Source organism: Gadus morhua, chromosome 16 (genome assembly GCF_902167405.1).
Source record: "Gadus morhua chromosome 16, gadMor3.0, whole genome shotgun sequence".
Classification (NCBI taxonomy): Eukaryota; Metazoa; Chordata; class Actinopteri; order Gadiformes; family Gadidae; genus Gadus; species Gadus morhua.
Window position 1 is genome coordinate 23,701,545 of NC_044063.1, and position 22,349 is coordinate 23,723,893.

Sequence of the window (22,349 nt, forward strand, 5' to 3'; positions counted from 1 at the left end):
TAATGCACACTGAGAAATGCATGCAGGCAATTTAAGAAAATTTTACTGCAGTATTAACAAAAAGAATGAGTCATAGCAACAATTGTTTTGTTTTGTACCCATTGTTCTATTAATGTAGGACAAGGGGTACGATGAAACAACATGCCAACCACTGACAGCGATCTTTATGTTTTGCACGCAAACTTGTACACCCCCTGCAAATGACGAGATGATTTGAATTGAAATGCCAACTGGTCCTAGCTTCCCAGCATTGTAAAAATAGCTGGTTGATAACTCCTTTGCCTTTGACTCGCCTGTTTATGCAATACTGGATTAAATGATGGATAAGCAAAGATGCAAACATGTTGGAGGGGACCCAGAGCCTAAAGTGAGGAAGCATACTCTAGAAAAATGAGGTGCTGCTCCCCCTCCATCATTAGACGCTGAGTTATGTTGACGGTGAGCTCCTGGTTAACGTCAGCACTTCTCTCCCATCCACCTCTGTCTAGGATATTGACCCCTCACCATGGAGCCATCTTACAAATCAGCAAGAACGGCAAGTGACCTTACAAATCATGTGCACTTGAGTACTTAAATACTGGACACGTGGGGACACGTTCATTTTGTACGGTTGCAGTGGTGGAACGGACAGCAGATTATGTTGCGTGCTTTGATACACAATGCTAGGATTCTGTATACACACACAAATTTAAGGTGACAAACGATTTATTTTAAAACCAATTTTCTTAACAATGAGCTAACAACACACATTGGAAAACTGGCCAATAAGGCGTAAGCTATTGGCGTCCAGCAGCCCTTCTATAGAGTAATTGTGATGCATACACCCTTTGATTGTACCATGTTTATGGGTGCAGGTCAACGGAGGCTCCTGATCCTCTCTGCTCTTTGTCTCTGCTGTCAATGTGGATGCGGGAGCAGTACGAAACGGCTCCTGGGGACAACCATATCTGCAGACATGAGAAGAAAACATGGCTGTGGAATATCTTTCTTTATCCCGACAGATACACAAACCAGAATGAATTCCAATTCCTCAATTACATTTTTTTTGCAATCAAAGCGGGTGGAAAGCATATTCAATGCTGACTTTCCATATAAAACCACAGTCAATCTCATTATGAAGAAGCTGAGGCGAGCCCCCCTCCCTCCCTGGGCCCGATCTAGCCCACGCTGGTATCTGTCTGTGAGAACCTGGGGCTGTGCTCCATCTGGAACACATTGGGGAGAGATCCAGCCCTCTCCCCTCTCCCCTGCGTCGTGCTGCCCTTTCCCGCTGTCGTCTTGTAATCCCGTCTGAGAGCCGCCCGGGCTTGGCTCACCCATTCCGACGCACTAACAGGCTTAACTTGGCCCTCTTGTAAAAAATGCAAAAAAAAAAAGAAGCAGAAAAACGCAAAGGCCCACTCTTTTCAACATAGGTGCTCGGAGAAAACACTTAAAAAAAGTTGAAGGGGAGATTTAATATCAAGTCCATTAGGGCCTTTTCTCTGGGCCTGTAAATAGTCAATTAGTGGATGATTCTGATTTGATCCACATGCAGAGAGAGAGACGCTATGGCGGGTGAAGAGGGGAGCAGAGGGTAGGGGGGGGGGGATTGGCAGGACATTGCCATTAGAGTTCTGTCTTTCGGTGAATCCTATGATCCATCCAGTTACGTGTCCCACATCGGTAATAGCTAAGTGTGTTGGATCCACGTTTAGTCTTTGACGAAGGCACGCACACATATTTGGATAGTATCATGTGATTTTTATAAGGGAGACAAAGAACCAAATTAGGGAGGTTTCCAAGGAGAGGGCGGGACTTTGAGGAAAGACGGGCTTGAGCGCTGGGCCAAAAGGGCAGGCTTTGGGTCCCAAACTCTGGCAGTGAAACATTTAACTAGAGTAATGTCCCTTGATCAAAGGTACATCTGGTTGGCGGCAACAAAAAATGTCAAATCTGGTCTATAAAAATAGGCTTCCCGCATTATAAAGTGGCTTTGGATAAAAGTGTAAGGAAAAATGAATAATTGTTGCAGTCAATCCCTAAATAAAGGATGTAATTCATTCCTGCTTTTTGTAAAGAATTGATTGCACACTTTATCAGTAAAAACTCAATACCTTGTGGTGTACTGTACATCGCAGATTCATGGCTCTGGAGCCGAAACCAACAAGCAAGACCTAAAATGTCAACACATAAAACTCCTTTCCATTGGGTCTATCGCAGAACAAAGCAGATATGTATTCAAAAAATAATTAAGCAACATACAACTGAAAACCGATCACCCCAATAAAATATGACATACTGGGTAACAATGCAGACCTTCTGAGCCATTACAGTTTAATGAGTGTGGGTGCATCCATATGACTTCATCTTTGCATGTCATCAGCAAATTTGATTTAGGACTGTGGGTGTTTAAAGTGTGTGTGTTTGAGAACGTTTTTTGTTATGGTTTTTAGGGTTCAGTGAGTAGCCTTTAGGGTTTTGGGCATTGAAGTAATTAGGTCATGCTACTATGGTGCATCTGAAAGTCACCAATGCAAATTTGGCAAAAGCGAGGTTACAGAATTAACCTTATAACAGAGGTAGATGGTTTTGATTACTCTGAAAATGTACAAGACTCCAATATCATATTCCCTGCAGGGGAATCACATTAAAATCACTATTATTACAATCAAGTAAAAAATTGAATAACTAATCATATTATTTGATTAGCATCTTCAGCATCTAAACATTCTCTCACTATTAAACTATTCTCAAATAAAAAAATCCTGATATTTTCAAACTATCCCTAAAGAGTACAGGTCATCTCACAGATCAGAACTATATCCACCAAATTGTGCCCTTCCTCTACCAGACCTTGATACCTGAGAACAAAAACATAGACAATTGCCGATTGCCTTATCTGACCCACTATGACCTACACCACGTCATCCATAGGGAAATACTATTTCCCTATGGATGACGTGGTATTGGGCATAGTTAATCCTTATTTCTGAAGTAAGAATCTTAACTTGAATCCACTGAATCCACTTTGAATCCTTATTTCCGAAATGAGGATTCAAATTGGCAAATCGATCTCTTAGAAATAAAGGGAATTGTCTATGGCAACTGAATAGCGACAGCAGGGATGATAATTTGTCACTTGTCCTCAGATGCAAACCTCCATGCAGCTGGCTGAAGCCTATCTCTCCTACATGAGACCCTAGTGAGCACCATAACTAAACATAACTCTTTTCCTGCTCCTTGCCAAAGCCTACTGTTACAGTTGGCCCAACCGTCACTCAATTCTTTTGGGCAGCTAATCAGGTGTTGGTTTACGCCTCTATCTTGCTATAGCTTAACATTCACTATACACTAATCCTACTTGTGAACAATAAACACATTGTTGCATTTGAACGATTGAATACATATCATTAAAGTATGCATTGGAGCTGAAATAATTGTATCACCTAAATCCCCTCCTATTTTGAGTCAGAATTTAATAGTTTAAGAGTTAATGTCTAAACTAACTAAATAGGAACAAGGTGGATGGATGCCACTATCCAGACTGACACACATATATCCGGGCTACTGCTCTTGCCCAAATATAAATGTAAGAAGTGACCACTTCATAAGTCTTTCAGAGAACCATGCAGGTTAAACCGCCCTTACACGGCATGATGGATCGGTCCCGGGTTTGATGTCTCGGTGCCAAAAATAAGTACTTTTAGGTCAAATTCATGATGATCACAAGTGCTGATTTATTTGGTATTGTACAGCAGCTTGGTTCATGAAAGCCGATCCAAGCGGGCTGTCAAACCAAAAATGTGCACATATTTCAGTCTGTTTGACCTTGAAACCATTTTTTGGAAATATTTTAAAAGCCTGTTTACCCGAATAATGTCAGCTCTAGCAAACCTCAAAGTATGTCTTCTGTGTCTAATGAAAATAGATCCAAAAGGCAGAACTCGTGGGTGTGGCAGTACTTCCACATGCACTATCATAAAGAACTGTGTGGCTTAGCCCTTGGGCCCCTAATTCCAAATAGTTGGCATTGTACGTGCAAGTCATACTCAAACCAATTGTCACACATGTGCTCCAACACTTAGAGATGAATACTATTCATGTCTGCTAAGTGAAATTAAATCATTTCATCCAGACCAAGGACCTATTTGTCCAGTTTTAACTAAATACTTATAATTTCCATAGGCCTATTCATAAAAGATTAATTGACCTGAAAAAATATGCGAAAACCCCCATTTGCAAGTCAGTCAACTGACCTCCCGAAACCAGGCTCTCAGAGAAGCTGTATTGGAAGGCTAATCATCTCCCTCTCCCTGTTCACCTCACTCTGGAGTCCGTTTGATGTCTGCCGTGCAAGACATGCGCGAATACAAAAAGACACCGACCGCCCAATCAGGTTCACTGGATCACAGTGGCTGCGCTCCGTAGCGTTCAGCGAGGCATGTGAACCCTCCCTCAGCCGTGCCCTCCTGTGTGTGTGTGTGGGGGTCTTTGTGTGTGTGTGTCTATGTGTGTGTGTGTCTATGTGTGTGTGTGTGTCTATGTGTGTGTGTGTGAGTGTGGGTAATAATAGTAGGCCGACCATCCCTTTAAAGGTATTATGCTTTTGCTTTTGGAGCCTTCTGTGTTTTGATCCTGGCCTTTGGAAAGAAAGGAGACGGATCAATCTTCTTCCAACATGCCAGGCGTTGTTTATGTCCTACGGTGAAGAATGAAGCGCCAGCGGCTCATGCGCAGAAGGGGACTCAAAAGGGGACTCGAGGAAATAGGTCTGGCTTTGGAAAGGCGAGACGGTGGCTCCTACTGTTGCCCTGTCACTAAATACATCAGCAGCCCATGTGACCGGGCTGTGCTCACGTCAGCTGCAGCCCTACTGACACTGAGAAGCAGAGGAGGGGCTAGGACTCCCTCTGCTGGTGGGCTTCAGCCATCTCCGGATGCCCATGGTTGCAGAAAACAAGCCACAATGCTACGGTTACCCACGTAGAATTGGGTGTTCACGTAATGAATAAATAAATATAACTTTGTGTTATATTTGTTATTGCTTAAAACAGTACATGGTGGTTCACTATGCATGGGGATGTGAAGCACTGAGCCCATAAGGGGTGTAGCTTCACCTCAGACGCCTGGGCGCGGCATGTCCAGCCTCTATCTGGGGATCAGAGCCCAGGAAGCAATGACAGATACCTCACTAATAAGTTTGTCTCTTCTAAGTCTTTAACTGAACACTCCTGAGCTGGCTCCTTAGTGCTTTATCTCTCAGGTCGCCGGTCTAGTCCGGATCAAGTATTTAGAGTTTGATAAATAGGGCTTACCGTGGATCACACGCAGCTGATTGGCAGGATAGCCGAGAAACAATCCTTCTAAAGGTGATTAGGCTGAGATGAGTAGAGGCACAAGACAACTATGTCCCCGTTTGCATGCTTGTGGATCAGGCTTGGGGTAGGATAAGGCTTTTTGTAACATGTCTGGAAAATTCTGAGGATCTGCAACTGCCTTTCTTTTCTGAAGAATTATTATTCAAAGTCCAATTATCAATGGGATATTTGGGCATACACTGATTTAAAAGCATATATATATATATATATATATATATATATATATATATATATATATATATATATATATATATATATTTATATTTATATAATATAATATTGTATAGTACAGTATAGTAAGTATAAAAAAAATACAAAAAGTAATATTAACACACATACATGTGTGCAAGCACAAACAGACACACACACACACACAACACATATGACTTAAGCCAAATATATATTATTTGATGGCACACGGATGCCATTCTCAAATTGTATGACGATATTTCAGGGAGGTAAACAGATACACTTAAGACATGCTTAAAAGAGAAATACCTCAGCTACACTTTGAAAGAAAAAAGGGAACTCATAGCAATGAAGAAAGAGCAAACAGGTCCTTGTGTTTGACCTCGGCCTCAATGACACCACTTCCCAAAGCTGTACCCATAATCACAGACTCTGCATTTAACACCAGGTGCCCTTACAGCAGGTGTGGCATGATCAGGCCGTTGTTCCAGGAACACCAATCTGCTCGTGCCCTGCCAAATGGCTTCACATTAAGTACTCTAAGCACAGGTAGGAAGTTAAACGTTGGGATTTTGTGCCTCAGCTTGGACTGTAAAGACTCTTAGCAGGTGATTTGTAGCTCATCCCCGCACGACTTGGGGCTTATGGCTACGTAGGCCCGGCATCGCTCAATCGTCAAACCAGGTGTCTGCTTAAAGGGCCCATGGACAGGTTACCTGCAGACGCGGCTTACGCATGCTGTTCATGGACTCCCCTTGAGGAGGCATTTACGCTGTAATCTCGTTAGGGTGGATTGCAAACTACGCAATGCGTTGACGCAAGTCAACAAGCCAAAAAAAGAAGCCAACGAGCAATTACAGAGAGAAACAGGTTCACGACCTCTGTGAGCGATAACAACAGCAGATTAGAACGGCTGTCTCCTGTGGTGTGTGGGTTGTGACACACTTTAGGTAAAGATTAGCGTACATCGAAGCATAACGTTTGGGCCAATATAATACATGGGGTTGACTGCAACCTCGTTGGTTATATGGTGGCTATTTTTTCGGTCCCCTGGCTCCTGTACGTAGGACCTTTCACACTATAGTCCGTCTGTAAGAGCCCCTCGCCGGGACTCCTCTAAAAGGTTTGTTTAGAGTCGGTCGTTTGGTGTCTAGCACGGAGTGGCAACAGCCAACAAATTTCATGATTATCATCACCAGGGCCAGGAAGGGTGGGCAGAGACAGCAGGACTTATCATCTCCATCACACTGCGCCTCATGCTTTGACTTCAACCCAACAGCCCAGCCCTACTCAACCATACCCCCCCACACCCGTCCTGTGAACCAACAACACTTCCCCTTCCGCTGGCTCTTTCCTCACAGGACCCCCTCCCTCCCTCCTTGGCAAATGAGCGCCCAACAAGGCCAATTACAGTTAATGGTCTGGATAGCATCTCTCGTCCTCCCGACCCTTGAGGCTTTGAGGGAAAACATCCGTTCGCCAACGCAGAAGTTAAAGCATTCATCCTGCCATGCGCCTCCTAACAGTCATCACTATGAAGTTGACTTTTGATCCAATCCCACATCAGGTTGTTTTTTCATTCAACCAACACAAGGAGTTGTGTACGAGTCCTCCCCTTCTTTGTGAAGTGCGAGTGTGTGGTATGTGAACAAGTCAGGGAGAGCACCGCTCCTATCCGTCGATGGCTAAGGAGATAGTTTTAGCGGCCAGTCAAAGCGGGCTATCAAAGGCGCTCATCTTACACAAACATGCACAGCCCAAACAATGACTTGTGCATCTCTGATAGCACAAACAACTTCCTGATATAATTATACAATCAGGGAGCTAACAGGACATCATGTCTCTGCATTGGTCGGGACACACAAGGCTGTGTGTGTGTGTAAGTGTGTGTGTGTGCACACCATTGAGAGAGAGCGAGCGAGAGAGCGAGAGCAAGAGCGAGAGAGAGAGCAAAAGAGAGAGCGAAAGAGAGCGAGTGGGGGGAGGGAAGGTTGGGCAGAGTGTGTGCAGATATGGGAGCCAGCATCACAATCACAGCTAGCAGCTACAGATAGCTGGCTCGGGAAGGAGATGAACATTGTGATATGGCATGAGACATAAGAAACAGAACATAAAAATGTTATTTGAAGGGATTGTTAAACAAGTCAACATGCAGTATATGTTTGAACATATCCGTTTATTCTGTCTTTCACATCCTGAATAAGATAAGCCTAACGACATTCTATTGTGTATTTTATTGTGATTCATAATATAAGGCAGGGTAGTCACTCCCAGCCAAATGGTTCTGGGTTTGATCCACATGTCCCCAGTCGATCCAGTATGCACAGCAGAGGAATTAGCCATACACCCTACATGCAAATTCATGTATGTGTCTTAATAAAATTCACTGCTAGTCATTTTGAATGAAAGTGAAAATTAATAGTTTCTAGTCATTGCCAGTAAAATGATGCAGATAACACAGGTGGGATTATAGACTAGACACTTTTCACTCTCAGAATGAGTACAATTGTCATTGAACAGTGCTATTAGGCTTTTGGTGACCCTTTCTGGTTCCCCGTTTGTCAATTCATTTCACCTTCCCTGTGCTGATTGTTTCATCACAAAACAAACCATCAGAATACAAAGTAGACACCGCTGAAGAGCAGACAGTCACTTTCCCCCACTCACACTTTTACCCGTCCCCCCATGCAAACACACGCACACACCCCCTCCGTTGGGAGGTGAAGAGGGGGCCTGCCACCGCCTAGGGTTTGTCTCCAGGCTCCTCGCCGCTCCACTCTGTCTGTTGTTTGTTCTGCGGCTCCACGGGGCTGGCCGAGGTCCGTCTGCGTGTGGACGCTTTTGTTTGTGTGAGAAGTGTGTGTTTACCCCACGGAGGGAGTGCGGAGGAATGTCTTTGTTCTGATGACACTGTGTGTTCTTTGGGGAATCTCAGTGTCTTCTCCCCGAGTGCCTCCAGAGGTGACACCCTGTGCTGCCGTGCACCCGGCCACCTGTCAGCAGTGGCCGATGGATCACCTCTGGGTGTTCCTCGGCCGTCTGTGCAGTGGCGGCGGTGGCGGCGGCGGCTGGGGCTTGCTGCTGGAATGCACGGACACGGTGCGCATCACAGCAGTGCAGCCCAAATCACGGAATATTGTTTCATTACAAATACAATAATTCAGACCACACTTCACCTTGGGCGATGCGACGTGTGACATGGACCGTGAACAGCCATCACCCTGGTTACCCAGCCAGGTATCGACGGGTATGATGGGGCGTTGGAATCAAAGGTCCGTACTGCGACAACATGTGACGACTTCTGAAATGTGGTGCCCTGGTAGGAGAAGTGGGTTTGTGGGTGTTCGTCATGGTTATAGGGCAACCTTAAGGGATACAAACCCACCCAGATCACTAGTCGGTGCTGTGTTTTCATCCGTCGTGTGACTGCTTGATCCCCTGGGGGATCTGTGTTTAAGATGGCCACCAGAAGGCCCAGACAACAACCAAGGCAGTGAACGATGTAGCAATGGTGGAGCAAGGGGGCAGTATGTTCAGGATGTGTTTAAACACTGGGTATTCATCAACACTGTTCCTATGGGCTTCCAAAACAGAACAATTAAATGCGCATGCGCAAATAAGGTGGTAGTGCCTTTTTGTGTCTGAGCTTCTATTTTTTGCCAACTTGTAACTGGTAGATTTTAACCCAAGAACCAAAGATCTGTTTAGTTGTTCATTATGTTTTTTCTGTTGTATTTATCATAATCAACTGACATAGCTTTATATAATTACTGGAATGTTTATTCTAACATTTTACAAAGTAAAACCGTAGGTTCACAGAAAGATGCATGCCTTGTTTCTGGTTGCCATAACCTTCAAGCCAGAAATAGCCCGTTCAAGGTATTAAGAAAAGTAAAGCCACAGTGCCCCCTGTCTGTCCAAGTAGGGTCAGCCCAATTGTGAAGTAAAAATCACTGCTCGAAAAGCTGTCATGGAAATAAGGACTAATGGTTCTAAAAGAAGGTTGGACAGGAGCACGTCACAATACCTTTGTGATATTAAAAAGGTTATTTCAGTTGCCTTGCAAACAGGATACACAGAAGGACAACAACACAAATCTTCTCATAAGCTCCTCGCCCCACATGAGGGTTGTGAGTTGGACTCATGTAGGAAGGCCACCAGGGATGCGATGGGGGTGGGAGGGGGGGTACAACCCCTATGGAGTGGCACAAGACTATTGCAAACTTCAGGCAAACCTACAGTTGGCTAGGTCGCAGTGACACACACCTTGGCCGTCACCTGCCCGCCTGCCTTTGTACGTGTCGGCTATTACCGACATTTCACACAGCTGGGATCAGAGGAGCGCTAAACACCCCTTTGTGTTTCTGTCAATAATCATGTTTGCGCTGCCATTATTTGCCCTGCCTTAGCTACACTAAGCCGTCTGCTGCAGCGCCACAGCTTCCTGGACTAGGGGATGATATATGGCGCTCAGGGTGGATCAGCCCTGGCAGCAGTTACTGGCCTGTTTGTTCAGAGCTTTTTACCTCTTTATCTCGTGGCTCCACAAGAAAAGTTCAGACACATAGAGAAAATTAGAACATTATATTTTAAATATAATGTGAGACTATAAGAGATATTATCAGTGTGTGCATGTTGGTAATAAAGTCAGTTTAACATCCAACAACACAGAAGGATATTGAATAAATAAATGCAATATCAGTAATTCAACACAAAGGGAATGACAGTATCAATTCAGTTGATCACTGGTCTAATTAATGCAGTAGATATTAATCCAGAAGATATTAACACCTATTCTCACAAGCAAAAAGGAAATTATAATTTTTTTTAATAATTTATACTTCTTCAGAAGCATATGGTAATAAATTGTCTGAACGATTGGTTCAACGCATTCTAATCAAGTAATATTTCATACTTTAAAGAAAGGAGACATTTCTACAAAAAATCTTCTGAATAAACTGAGGGTTTTCATTTAACCTCTTTCTGATGTATTATCATTTGGCAACTGTTTAGGGTTCCTATGAATGCAAGAAAATTGTTACTGACTATGAAACATACTTTCTAAACTCTTCAGGCATTTGATTTGCTAGGAGTATTTTTTTTCTTTTGGTAAGGTGACCAAGAAAGGCGCCCATCAATAAAATGCATTATTATTTATTATTATTATTATAAAGCTATAGTGACATATATTCCTATTTCATGGACACATCCCACACATTAACTCTCTTAAACATCCCTTTCTAGATTGTAAATTATATTTATTGTAATTAAGAAGCCTTTAAGAAGCCTCATTTTACTGGAAATTATCAATGAACTTGAATAATCCGATTTGAAAACTTAAAATACCATAATTGTTGTAATTTCAAACACCTTTGGCTCAAACACATTGGCTCCTTTGTAAATTATCGTAAACATCAGATGGTCGAGAGGCCAACTTTACCCAAATAATCATGCATTACAGTTATGCAGAGGGCAATTTAACTTGTTCAATTTAACAGCAATACAAGTCAATTTAAAATCAAGTACAAGCAATTTAGCAAAAGCAAGAACACGCCAGTTTGAGTAATTCAATGCAAATGCCATTTATGACACGACAACACCATCACACGGTGCTGTGAAATAACAAATATGTTCTCCGTGTCAGTTCCCACAATAACAGCCTGTGACCTTTCATAAAAGCTCTCCAGAAAAAGGGCACCCGCGCAAACACAGTTCCTAAGCCACGCTTTCAGTGCAACATACAGAATCAAAGGCTATCGGTGGGCTAAGTGCATTCAGAAAAAGTCATCTGCAAAGTCTGCCAGAAGGGCAAATAAAGAGAGATGGGCCATGGAATAGAGGGCACAATGAGTCAGAAAGGAGGCCTCAAGTGGCACCTGTTGCAGGAGCTGCCGGAGCTCCAGGTCCAGGGTGGAGGTCTGGGACAAACAAAGGCCCGGCATTATGTGACTTCACAAAGAGCAGGTAGCCTTGTTTGCTCTAGAGGTGTTGTCCTGCTTGCCCCAGCAGCTATGTATTGTAGGGACACCCGTGGCTTTTGTCTGCTGACACGAACACAACCAGGGCGTAGGAAAGCCAGGCTGGCGCTGATGCATGAACGGATCCGAACTGCGTCGCCAACCGCGGGAGGCGTTGCTCGCTTGCTAGTGGCACCTGCAGCGTCACCGCTAGGAAAACGTGTGATCAGCGTTCATTACTCTATCAAGGCTGGATTCATATATATGTTAACGCTATGTATTATTAATTATTTGAAATGTGTACAGCCTATTGCACGACCACCAGGTGAATGATACCAAAAACTTTCCATGAAAAGGCTTACAGGAAAAAACAAACAGATCTATCAGAATTAGAAATATTAAAGCACATCTGTCTTCACCTTTAGATCGCCAAGAATTGAACTGGAAAAATGCATACTTTAAACACACTTAAGAGGAGACACCCTGGCATTGCACGCAAGCAGGGGAAGAAACCCCAACACTTTTTTGCACTTTATACTTTTGATGTGTAGACCCTCATTCACAGAGTGTTTATGATCAATTGTAAAAGCTGCTGAATGCCCAACGCAAACGAAGAACAACAGAATAAAGTAGGAGCAGCCTGTTCAAACAGAGAGGGGGTTAAGAGACGCCATTCCCACGATGAGGTGTGCCTGTGGGCTTTGAAAGTGTGATGAGTTGGGGCAGGCTTTCAGGTATGCTGCCACACAAATACAGAGTGTGCGTCCTTTGAGAGCTTCTGTTCTTAAATAGTCTATTCTGTCAGCACTTCTACGATTCCACTAAGAGGCGAGAACAAAGAATTCTCCCATCATTACTCGGAAAGAGATTTTCTCCAACGTGTTGAATACGATGAGAGTGACACGACGAGGTGTCATTTAGTATGAAGGGGATGATGCAGTACACTGGTTGGTTTTTCTAGATGGTACTGTATGAAGAACATTGGCTTTCTGCAGTAATTCAACAGCACATGACAAAACGGCCTGTTTGCTGTTGCATTGTGGGACGGCATGTCCATTACCAAATCTGTCAGCAGTTTTTCATTTGCGTAAACAAACCACGAGGTGCATTTCTCATGGAGTCCGTCTTTATTAGCAGGCTTCTTGAAGTCCTGGCATGTTTTGACACACTGGGTCTGTGCACTTAGGATATTTCAACAGGATCAGGACCACCAACGACACTGAACCGTTGACTCCACCCACTTTTAAACACATTCCCTTGCATATCTTTAAGCTCAGAAAATTCGCACTTGGCTTTCTGACATGACATTTAAAAGAGTTGCTCCAGCTTTTACACCTCACCTTTCACCCGCACATTGTGTCAAAAGATATCCAATCAATCATTATGAAGGGAGAAAAGCGCAGCATTTGGAGGGAGATGAGTGAGAAGTTGCATGTTTGATCTGTTGAAATATTTGCAGAAGGATTCCAAAATGGGGGAGTGCTTAAACCGTGCGTGGGAGTTCCCCCACGTCTGTTGTATTAAGCAGTGCTGCTGTTTGCTGTAATTGGTCTCCCGAAAACCATCCCAGACCATCCCATCCAAGATCCCATATTTAAGGGTATTAATTGGAAGTACTAGTCGCTTTTAATTTTTGACACAAGAATTAGTGAGGTGTGCGATTCACACCTTGACCTTGTTCAGTGTTCATGTCTGTGATGTTGTCTGTGAATACACTACGACTATACACAGTGCTAAAAATAACATGAGTCAGTTTGATTTACTGACCTAAAATCAACATATGGCCGCAAGTTCAACACTATATGGAAAAAGTAGATTACACTTGCAAATCGTTTCTTCAGCACTGCTCAGCTTTCTATGTCAGATTGATGCAGAAATGATTTAGAGATAGGCTCAGTACAAGGATGCTTAAAACCTCTGGTGTACATTCCCCTCTGTTACCTGCTTGGACCTTGGCCACGTTTGCGTGCAGTCCAGACCGTCTGGCACCTAGTTATTTACCACCAGGGATCACTGGGGGATACCTTTGTGGATTGTACCGTTGTGGGTTCTACCTCTCTTCTACAGGACCATAGTCTTCAATGCAAGTTGGACCAACAGGAGATTTGCGAGCCAACGTTTCCCCACATATAAAAGGAGTTTTTGAACATGCCAAAGCTAAAAGTAACACTGCAGCATTGCACAGAAGAGGAAGTCTTCCTACAGCAAAACCTAAAGAAATCTAATCCATGCTGCCTTTAAATGAGAAGCAAATGTTCCACAAGCGTAGAATTACAGACAACCATTATTTGGAGGAATAGAAAGTATGCAGCGCAGGGAAATATATGGTCCCTAAAAGCAGTTATGCAATGAATAGCAGTTTGATACGATGGCACCCTAATGTAGCTCAGGCTTGAGAGGTATCGTGATTAGCTGCTTAAAGGGCTTTGAGATCTCAGGGAAACAATACATGCAATGTATTTTATTCTGTTTTTAATCTACAATACAAGGGAGCATTCATAAAAGGACTAGTGGTGTACATATAATGATTAATACTCATCTGATTGCGTGCAAAGGGAGTATCGGTAGGAGTCCCATGTTTGACCAAGCAGGTCAATCAATCACTCACTGTTATGTGACAAACACACCTCATGCAACAAATACCATTTTATTGTTTTGTGTTGTTAGCATTTTTCATACACAAATGGGACTGCCTGTGTACAAGACCTTTAAATCAATGTTGCATGGGAAACCAATACTTCTAAAAATGGATTGCTAGGGAAGCCAGATGAAACTAGTTATATGGTTTAAAACTTCTAAAAAACAAGACCACATGCAACCACATAAAATGTATCAAATATAAGCAAACTGCTTCAAGGAATACATATTTGAAACAAGAGATTTTAAAATTGTAATTATATTTTTCAATCTGATTCAAAGAAACAAAACTGTTCACTGTTCACTTAACCCTTTTGGCAAGACACAGACACAGATCAATAAGAAAACCACTTGAACTTGAACCTAATTCTGAACAATGCTAAGTACAGTTGAATGGATCAGAGTTTCTTATCCATGGCCATGCTCTAACATAAGGAGTGGTTGTATTGAGTGGCTGGATAGCAGTTATTATTGCTTCCCCAATGTGTCCTAGTCATACACTCTGTGGAACCCAAAGGACACTAGGCAGTCGTCTGATAAATGGTTGCCACAATAACACTTAAAGTATTAGCCATCTTACACTGTAAGCACCCCAAAGATGAGCCCAAATAATGGATGTCTATACCAAGATTAGGAGACTTATAAAATTACATAGGCAGATTAGGTGTTTAATTCTACTGAGCCCCTGAAATAAATCTGTGTTTATGTTCCAATGGGCTTCAAGCCTATGACCAGAGCCAAGATCTAGCAGCTGCTCAAGCAGACAGATTGCAAAATACCCTCTTCTATAAGATGATCCGTCTAGCAATATCTGCTTAGCGAATTCAATTTCATTAAAGGAAAACTTCTGGATTTTCCAACCTGGACCCAATAGATCTTTTTGGGCAAAAGGACAAATGCAGACAGTGATTTTTTTTAATTGCTCCAGTATTGAGCGAGAACGCTGCAGCCTTAATCTGTTAAAATATTATATTGTTTTTATATTGTTATACTGTCGAACCAAGTCTTGCTCAAGGAGAAGCCTCACGTCTCGAGAGCTGAGTTGTGGCAGGAAGAGAACGATAGATCCTTCGAGCAAGAGCTGGAGAGAGCAGAGTTTGCTGTGTAAATCATGTACTTTTAAAGCAAATACATTGAAGTCCGTTTTCGTGGGTCATTTAGACCTTAAATGATCGGAGAGGTTGAAAAATCACAACAACGTTTTCCATTAAATGATCAGAACAACAGTGCTCCAAATCTTGAAGACATTACATTTTATACTATGACACAATTGTCATAGTTATTCGACATTAGAGGATAATATTAAATTTAATGTTATTGAGTTGTTCTACCTTTTAATATATGTTTTATTCCTCTGATTAGCAGATTAACTATATGTTTATTATAAAAGGTGGTAATTGTAGTCGTAATAGCATACTTATTCAGCGTCAAGCTTGACTTTTTCGTTGTAGATCAGTATGACGCATGAGCATTGAATGGATTATCAAGTAGTACTGTTGAAACATATGTTGATGCTAAAAAACAATGGTGCATTGCAAAAATGTGAATTTGCATAGAATTTAAAAACAAAAGTGTGAAAAAGTACCATCAAAGCAACAGCTAAGCCTATCTGGAATCTATAAGGGCCTGTTGACTGAGTGTAGGCATAAGGGAGTCAGTCTGTCATGTATTTGAGCAGCATAAAGAACAGTAGAATATACTTCCACTGCTTGATAAATGTAAATATGAGTAGACTGTAATGAACTAACTGGAGATTGCAGAATAGTCTTTATCCGATCCACTGTTAGGGGTGTGCACGATAAACGGGTAATGTGTTTGAGTAGCAGTTGATCCCAGATATTCCCTCAAAGTATACACCAAATGGAAATAATAGGAGTCAAATTGATGCAGAAGGATATAATTTTGGGCTTCTGAGGGAACAGCATCCAAAAGCAGTAATAGAATGCACACCACGTTATTTAAACATGATGGATAAGACTTATCATTCAGCCACCATTGGCCACTAAAGCCTGTCACTATTTCAAATGGGGAACATTAAATCTTTGTGGACTGTAACTGAAATAACAAGCATATGAATGCTTGTTTTGCGCTAATTAGGCATATTAGGCATATTAGTTAGCTATGGAGAGCATATGAATGGATCTAAAGCAGAATGCACAGTATATGGTTTATATACAATCCCACCATTATAAATGTTATAAATTAACCTGGCTTCAAAGCCCATCTGGCCTCAGAGCATGAAAACAAACTGAATTTCAGAGCTGTCAAACCTTAAATATTCCCGTATTAGTGTGTGCATTAATACGAGACGTATTAATGCACACACACAACGTGCGCCTTCCTGTTGTTTACATCATGAATCCCCGTCTACTGGCTGCATATTTAAAGCACTAACGAAGGCCTTGAAGGGGAAGTAATGCGTGTGTTGACGTGCGTGGCTGTTGAGCGGTCGGCCACTTTGGCGTGACACACAACAAGCATTATAACAACCAACTAATCAGATTAACATTTCATAATCAGAGTTATTGATAAGGACTTATGAAGTGTGTCATGCACCACTCTGAGTCTAGATGTCTGTCTGTCTGTAACTGGTCAGACCCAGACCAAGAGTCTGGTTCTTAGCACACAAACAGACTTAAGTGCAATATGGTGTCTGTCAACAGCACAGGTTAACAGCAGGACCTCCAAAAGTATCTGTTTGTGAAAAACAGTGACTTGGGGTCACAAACCAACGGAACCTGGTCAAAGATACATGTAGTATAAAAGTATAAAAATAACTCACTCTTTATTTATTTTTGTAAGGCCCCAACACACGAATGGAATGTGCAGCACCATGCTAACGGTTTCAAAATGTGTTTTTTATGGAGATCCCTGAGAGATTAGGAGTGTCTGACCTGTGGTGCAATGCTCCGAACTGGGACTGGAAGGGAGACATACCATCCACCAGCCAAAGGATGAAACACATTCTAACTGAAATATGGGCCCTTGGTGCTTGTGAAGACTGAGAACGAGTTAATTTGCGATACACTGCCAATTGGCTTTCTACTTAATTAATTCAGCTCAGTAAAAAGGCATGTGTTTTTAAATGTTTTGCAATGATTCAGTCAAAGGTCAAGCTGGTCAGCTTCATGTTCAGGTATTTCACATAAGGCTGCTATAAAGTCATCCACAAGACAAAATTTTAACCATTGTTCCAAAATTAAGACACTATAATGGCCATTTCAAAATTATGTTTTGATAAATGAATCATGCATTTCTCACTTAAGGAGTGACACAAATAAAAGCAGATTCCCAAGGGACAAGATCAGAGCTAATCTATTGACTCAAATCAGAAAGTCTTACAAAGTGTTGGCAGTTTCATTTCAACCTCAATTGACCAGTCAATCAAGGTTAATCTTCTTAATCTGATAGCTCATGGCAATAATCTCAAACGGTTGGAAACAATTGGTTTGATTGATTTTATGATTTTGAGTCCTATATTTTAGGACTCAAAATTTAGAGTCCTATATAAATATAATTTTATGTTTTTTCCGTTTTCTATTTTTCATAATCAGGTACAATTATTACATTATTATTACTTTTAATAAATAATAATGAATAAAAAGGACTCAGTGAGAATAGAATGTATGTAAATTAATGTAAATTAAATAATAATTCTCCATCAGAATGATCCATTTTAATTAAACTGTAATCTTAGATAAGCAAAACCATACCAAACCAGAATTACCATGCTCAGGGCAATAACATTTTATGACAATTCATCTGTTCATGGGTGGCTTTTTTTTCTCAATAATCACCATTTCGTGTGTGTTACCCTGTACGCCACAGAGCAGAGATGCTGTCTACATGCAAGCAAAATTTAAAGGAAAGAAGCTTAAGGATTTACAAATCAATATCAAGACTCAAGGTAAGGCATTCTGTGGACGTCTTGATGAATCTTAGGTCAGATTACAGTGCACAGGGTGATTGTGAAGGAGGATGCATATTGATTTTGGTATAACCCCTTGTGCGTCCTATCACAGCATGTGGGAGCTTTGCAAACAACGGAATCATGAAGCCACAAACATTAACAGTCGATACGAACAGTCTAGAAATATGATGAGATCTAACGCAATTCACTACATAATAAGAACTATTCCCACATGTAGTCAAAACTACATCGCATAATCACGACGGTGGTAACTGTCGTTAACACAGTACTTAAGCCACGGGCATACTTTAAGCTCGATATGTTTACTCTTATTATATATATTTACTCTTACTCTTATTTCACAATGAATCACACGGAAATTAACCACCGTGTCAACAGCGATCAATAAGTCTGCCCCATCTGTCACACTCTTCTCTTCCATTAAACTTTTATCCTGACAATATAATCACCTAAATAACTTCAATAAAACGGTGTACTTGTCGAAGGATCATAATACAACTAAAAGTTATATCTCTCTAAATAAAATACATACATATATATATATATATATATATATATACATATACATATACATATATATATATACATATACATATACATATACATATATATATATATATACATATACATATACATATACATATACATATACATATATATATCTATATATATACATATATATATATAGATATATATATATATAATGAAAATTATTGTATCAATTACATTGCAACTCTGTATATTAAATTGCCTTATTAAGGGGAAACAACACTTTAAATATACCATTATAAACATGACACAAAATAGATAAAAGTGCAACAGCAGGGATTCAAAAAGGGTACACAATAAAGGAGTAACTGGGCCCCTCCCCCCCCGCCTCTCACCCCCCCTTTGCCCGGAAGCGCCCCAGCCTCTCCCACAATGGTGTCAAGGTCAAGACCCGAGCATGGATACGCATAATGCTGAGGAATTTCTGTTGTGATGTCTAGGACACGGAAACCATCAGGCTTTAAGAACCCGAGACTCATGAACAAGCATATACAACTGTAGCAAAAACAAAGGCCTACAGTAAAACACAGAGGGAGTAAATTGGCCCTTAGGAAGAGGAGGCGTACCTGATCTTGCGCTGGGTGAACCGGGTAGCAGACCTCAGCAGCGATGCACGCCTCAGGGGTCTCAACTGAAGGGGTGTCTGGCCACGTGCAGCCTCTGCACCGCAGATACCGAACAACACAGCACTGCTCCGGGTTCCAGATGGCATTATATGCTACATAGACAACACACACGAGAGAATACCAACATCTATAGGTTAGAAAAAACACAAGAGGGGAAGAGGGTGCTAAAGCTATATTATAGAATCAATGATGCACTATTATTTTAAACATGTATTAGTGGTTCAGTTTTCTTGAGATAAAATACCAAGGAAAAAAAGGATTTAGATATAAATGGTGTTCAGCTTGTGCGCTAATTAAATCTTTGTTTCTTTCTACATCCTCATGGGACGGGAGTGCGGATTCTCCATCTGTTCCAACCTACCGGTGAAGCTGTCAGCACAGTAGGGCTGCAGAGCGCTCTTCAGCGTCTGCAACTGGGCCTCACTCTTGACGACCAACAACGTGGAGCTGGGTGACCACGAGGGCTGAGACGGTGCACGTTGGCACTGGCATCTCGTTCCATTACGCCAAACTGGGAATTCACTCAGAAGAGCCAGTGGTTTTAATTCACACACTTCCCTTTGAATCAGACCTGGAAATCAAATCGTGGATAAAAAATAATTCATAGCAATGAATGAATGAATAGAATACGTGAAAGAGATGTGGATACTGATCCCGTTCATTATTGTTTAAGTACCTTCTATGGCAGGGAGAAGTTCTCTTCCACATTTAGCGCAGTAAAGTCCCAATGCACATGGATCCTGGTCACTGATTTGCTGTAAGTGTTGCAAACCATCACAAGAATCAACCTCAAGTCCATTTCAGTAGTTATTTAACCAAAGTTAACATTTGGCATGGTGAATGTTTAAGGAGAACTTCTGGATTTTCCAACCCAGAGCCTATTTTCTGATTAAAATTTGGGGGTGAAGGGATAAAGGTGGACAACTGTAATAGTGCTTGCTTTGGTCACTGACAGGCTCAGATTAAATTCTACCATTATGGTAAGGATCACTACAGAGCAATACAACTTTCAGAGTGTGAGAGAGAGTTGATTGCAGGATGAGTTGTTGCAGGAAGAGAACAGTGGAAACGTGAGAGCTGGAGAGCGGAGAGTTTGTTGTTTTGGATTATGGAAAGCCTTATTTAGGGGTATGAACGAGATTCAGGTGAGAGTTGAGATAGTATGACAAAACGGAATGCAACAACGGGATTCCAGAGAGACGTTGGCTGAAGCTACTTGGTTTGACATAATAACAAAAAGACCGTGATCAAGCGAAAGGTAGAGAAACAAGGTTTTTGGGGTTAATGTATAATCTGAGGAGCATGTCAGTAGCAAAAACAAGCACTTTTAGAGGACGTTCATCGAAGGACCCCATTTCTCTCAAGGATAACATTGCAGCCCGTTTCGTTGATCACATATGTAGTGTTCTCGCTCAATAATGGATCTATCCCAATTTCATGGTCCACCTTAGTTCCTTATGCCCAGAATAATCTGAAAATAAGATACAGGTCGGAGAAATCCTGATGATGGCAAAAAGAAAAAGATAAAGGGTTCTAAAATGTAAGCAAATTTTACAACTCCAAAAAGAGTTCAATGCGATCTGTGCATTTGAATAGCTCAACTAAGTGCAAAACCTGTGGTATTGAAATTACATGCGTTTCACCAGAAATGGTGCAGTCCCACTCGTTTAATTTGAATGGATAGCAGTAATGTCTAATAGCGAATTAACCACTAACAACCACCAAACAATGGGGTACAGGGATTCCCTTGCCATTACCTTAACGCTAATCCCTTGTGTTGAAGGTCCCGTGGAACGTTTCCTACGTTTTGGCCTGCAGGATCTCTGGATTTTAACACCTTTAGTGACAAAACATTTGACCTTTTATAGCATTTTTGGCATCCTAAAATATACCAGCTACATGCTGAAAATAATGGCAATACTTCTGTGCAACATTAGAGAACCAAACCCCAACACCACTTGTCCATTGGTGTGGATTAGATGACTGCCTCTCTAGATTAACCAATGCTATTGCATGCATAACTATTAAATGCCTGATTCGGTTAACCGGTCACCTGCTGCGTTGACGTGACATACATGATCTACGCTCATCGAAAGGTTCCCTATCTTAGCACTAGGTATGATGTTTATAAGCCATTTCACAACATACCCTCTAGTGACATCATGAGGGAGTGTCCACAAAGATGTATGAGAGCTAGATTTTCCCCATCAGTTGGTTCAGTCCGGTAGTTAGCTAGAGCCATATATAAACAGAGGCCAGGTTGGCCATCGGCCCTAAAATCAATAAAAGGGGATTAAAAGCAGGTGTTTTTATGATCATATTAAATCCTATTATACATTTATATAATGCTTTTATCCAAAGCGCTTTACAATATTGCCTAACATTCACCCATTCATTCACTTTTTATCCAGATAAAACACCCACCCATTTATTTGTATTTGTTTATATAACGCAGCCAATGTGGTGTTCATGTTAACACGTCTATGGCTCAGTCTATATATCAGACACCTGGGTGGGCACTCCCATGTGTGATGTCACTAGAGGTTAGACGTGATATGGCTTGTAACGGCTATCACACCTGGTGGAGAAATAGGGACCTTTAAATAAAGTAAATCATCTCTTAAATGACTGATTCCAGCACAAATCTCGATCTTAACCGAAAGGACAATTTTCCTCAACCTTTTCAGACACCAAAAAGAACAATAACGTCGCTCTGATGCGATAGTGTACACAACCCCGAGCCCCTGGGCCCCTACCTATTTGCTTGGGAGTGACCATAACATATTCTGTGCAGGCGGAGCGGGGAGGAGCGGTGGGTGGTTCTTGGTGCTTTGCGTCCCGGGCAGCGGAGGTCTTTCTTGTGTACTTGGTTCGTGCTCCGGCCTGCGGGGCTGGGGATGCATCTAGCAGTCTGACGGGGCCCTGCTGTGTTTGTTTAGTTTTAACCTGTGGTACAGCCCGCGTTAGACGCGTCTCCTTCAGGTCTCTCTGTTCACGGGCCTCTGGCTTGGGCTCAGGAGATATTCTTCTCTGATTGTTTCTGGTCCGATGTCGAGGAGGAGTGCTCCCTGAATGGGACTGTCCCACGTGGAGCTCACCT

The 22,349-nt window shown here is 41.8% G+C and overlaps 1 protein-coding gene across 1 annotated transcript; it reads right to left on the bottom strand.

Annotated features, from left to right (window-relative positions):
* Nucleotides 1-700: 700 nt before the first annotated feature.
* Nucleotides 701-22,344, bottom strand: LOC115561432 (uncharacterized). Its single transcript, XM_030381477.1, has 6 exons — nucleotides 22,006-22,344; nucleotides 21,007-21,086; nucleotides 19,926-20,004; nucleotides 19,611-19,820; nucleotides 19,190-19,341; nucleotides 701-947 (listed from the first exon to the last, which is right to left on the bottom strand). The coding sequence occupies exons 1-6, from the start codon at nucleotides 22,025-22,027 to the stop codon at nucleotides 843-845; spliced, it is 648 nt and encodes a 215-aa protein (XP_030237337.1). The 5' UTR covers nucleotides 22,028-22,344; the 3' UTR covers nucleotides 701-842.
* Nucleotides 22,345-22,349: the final 5 nt, after the last annotated feature.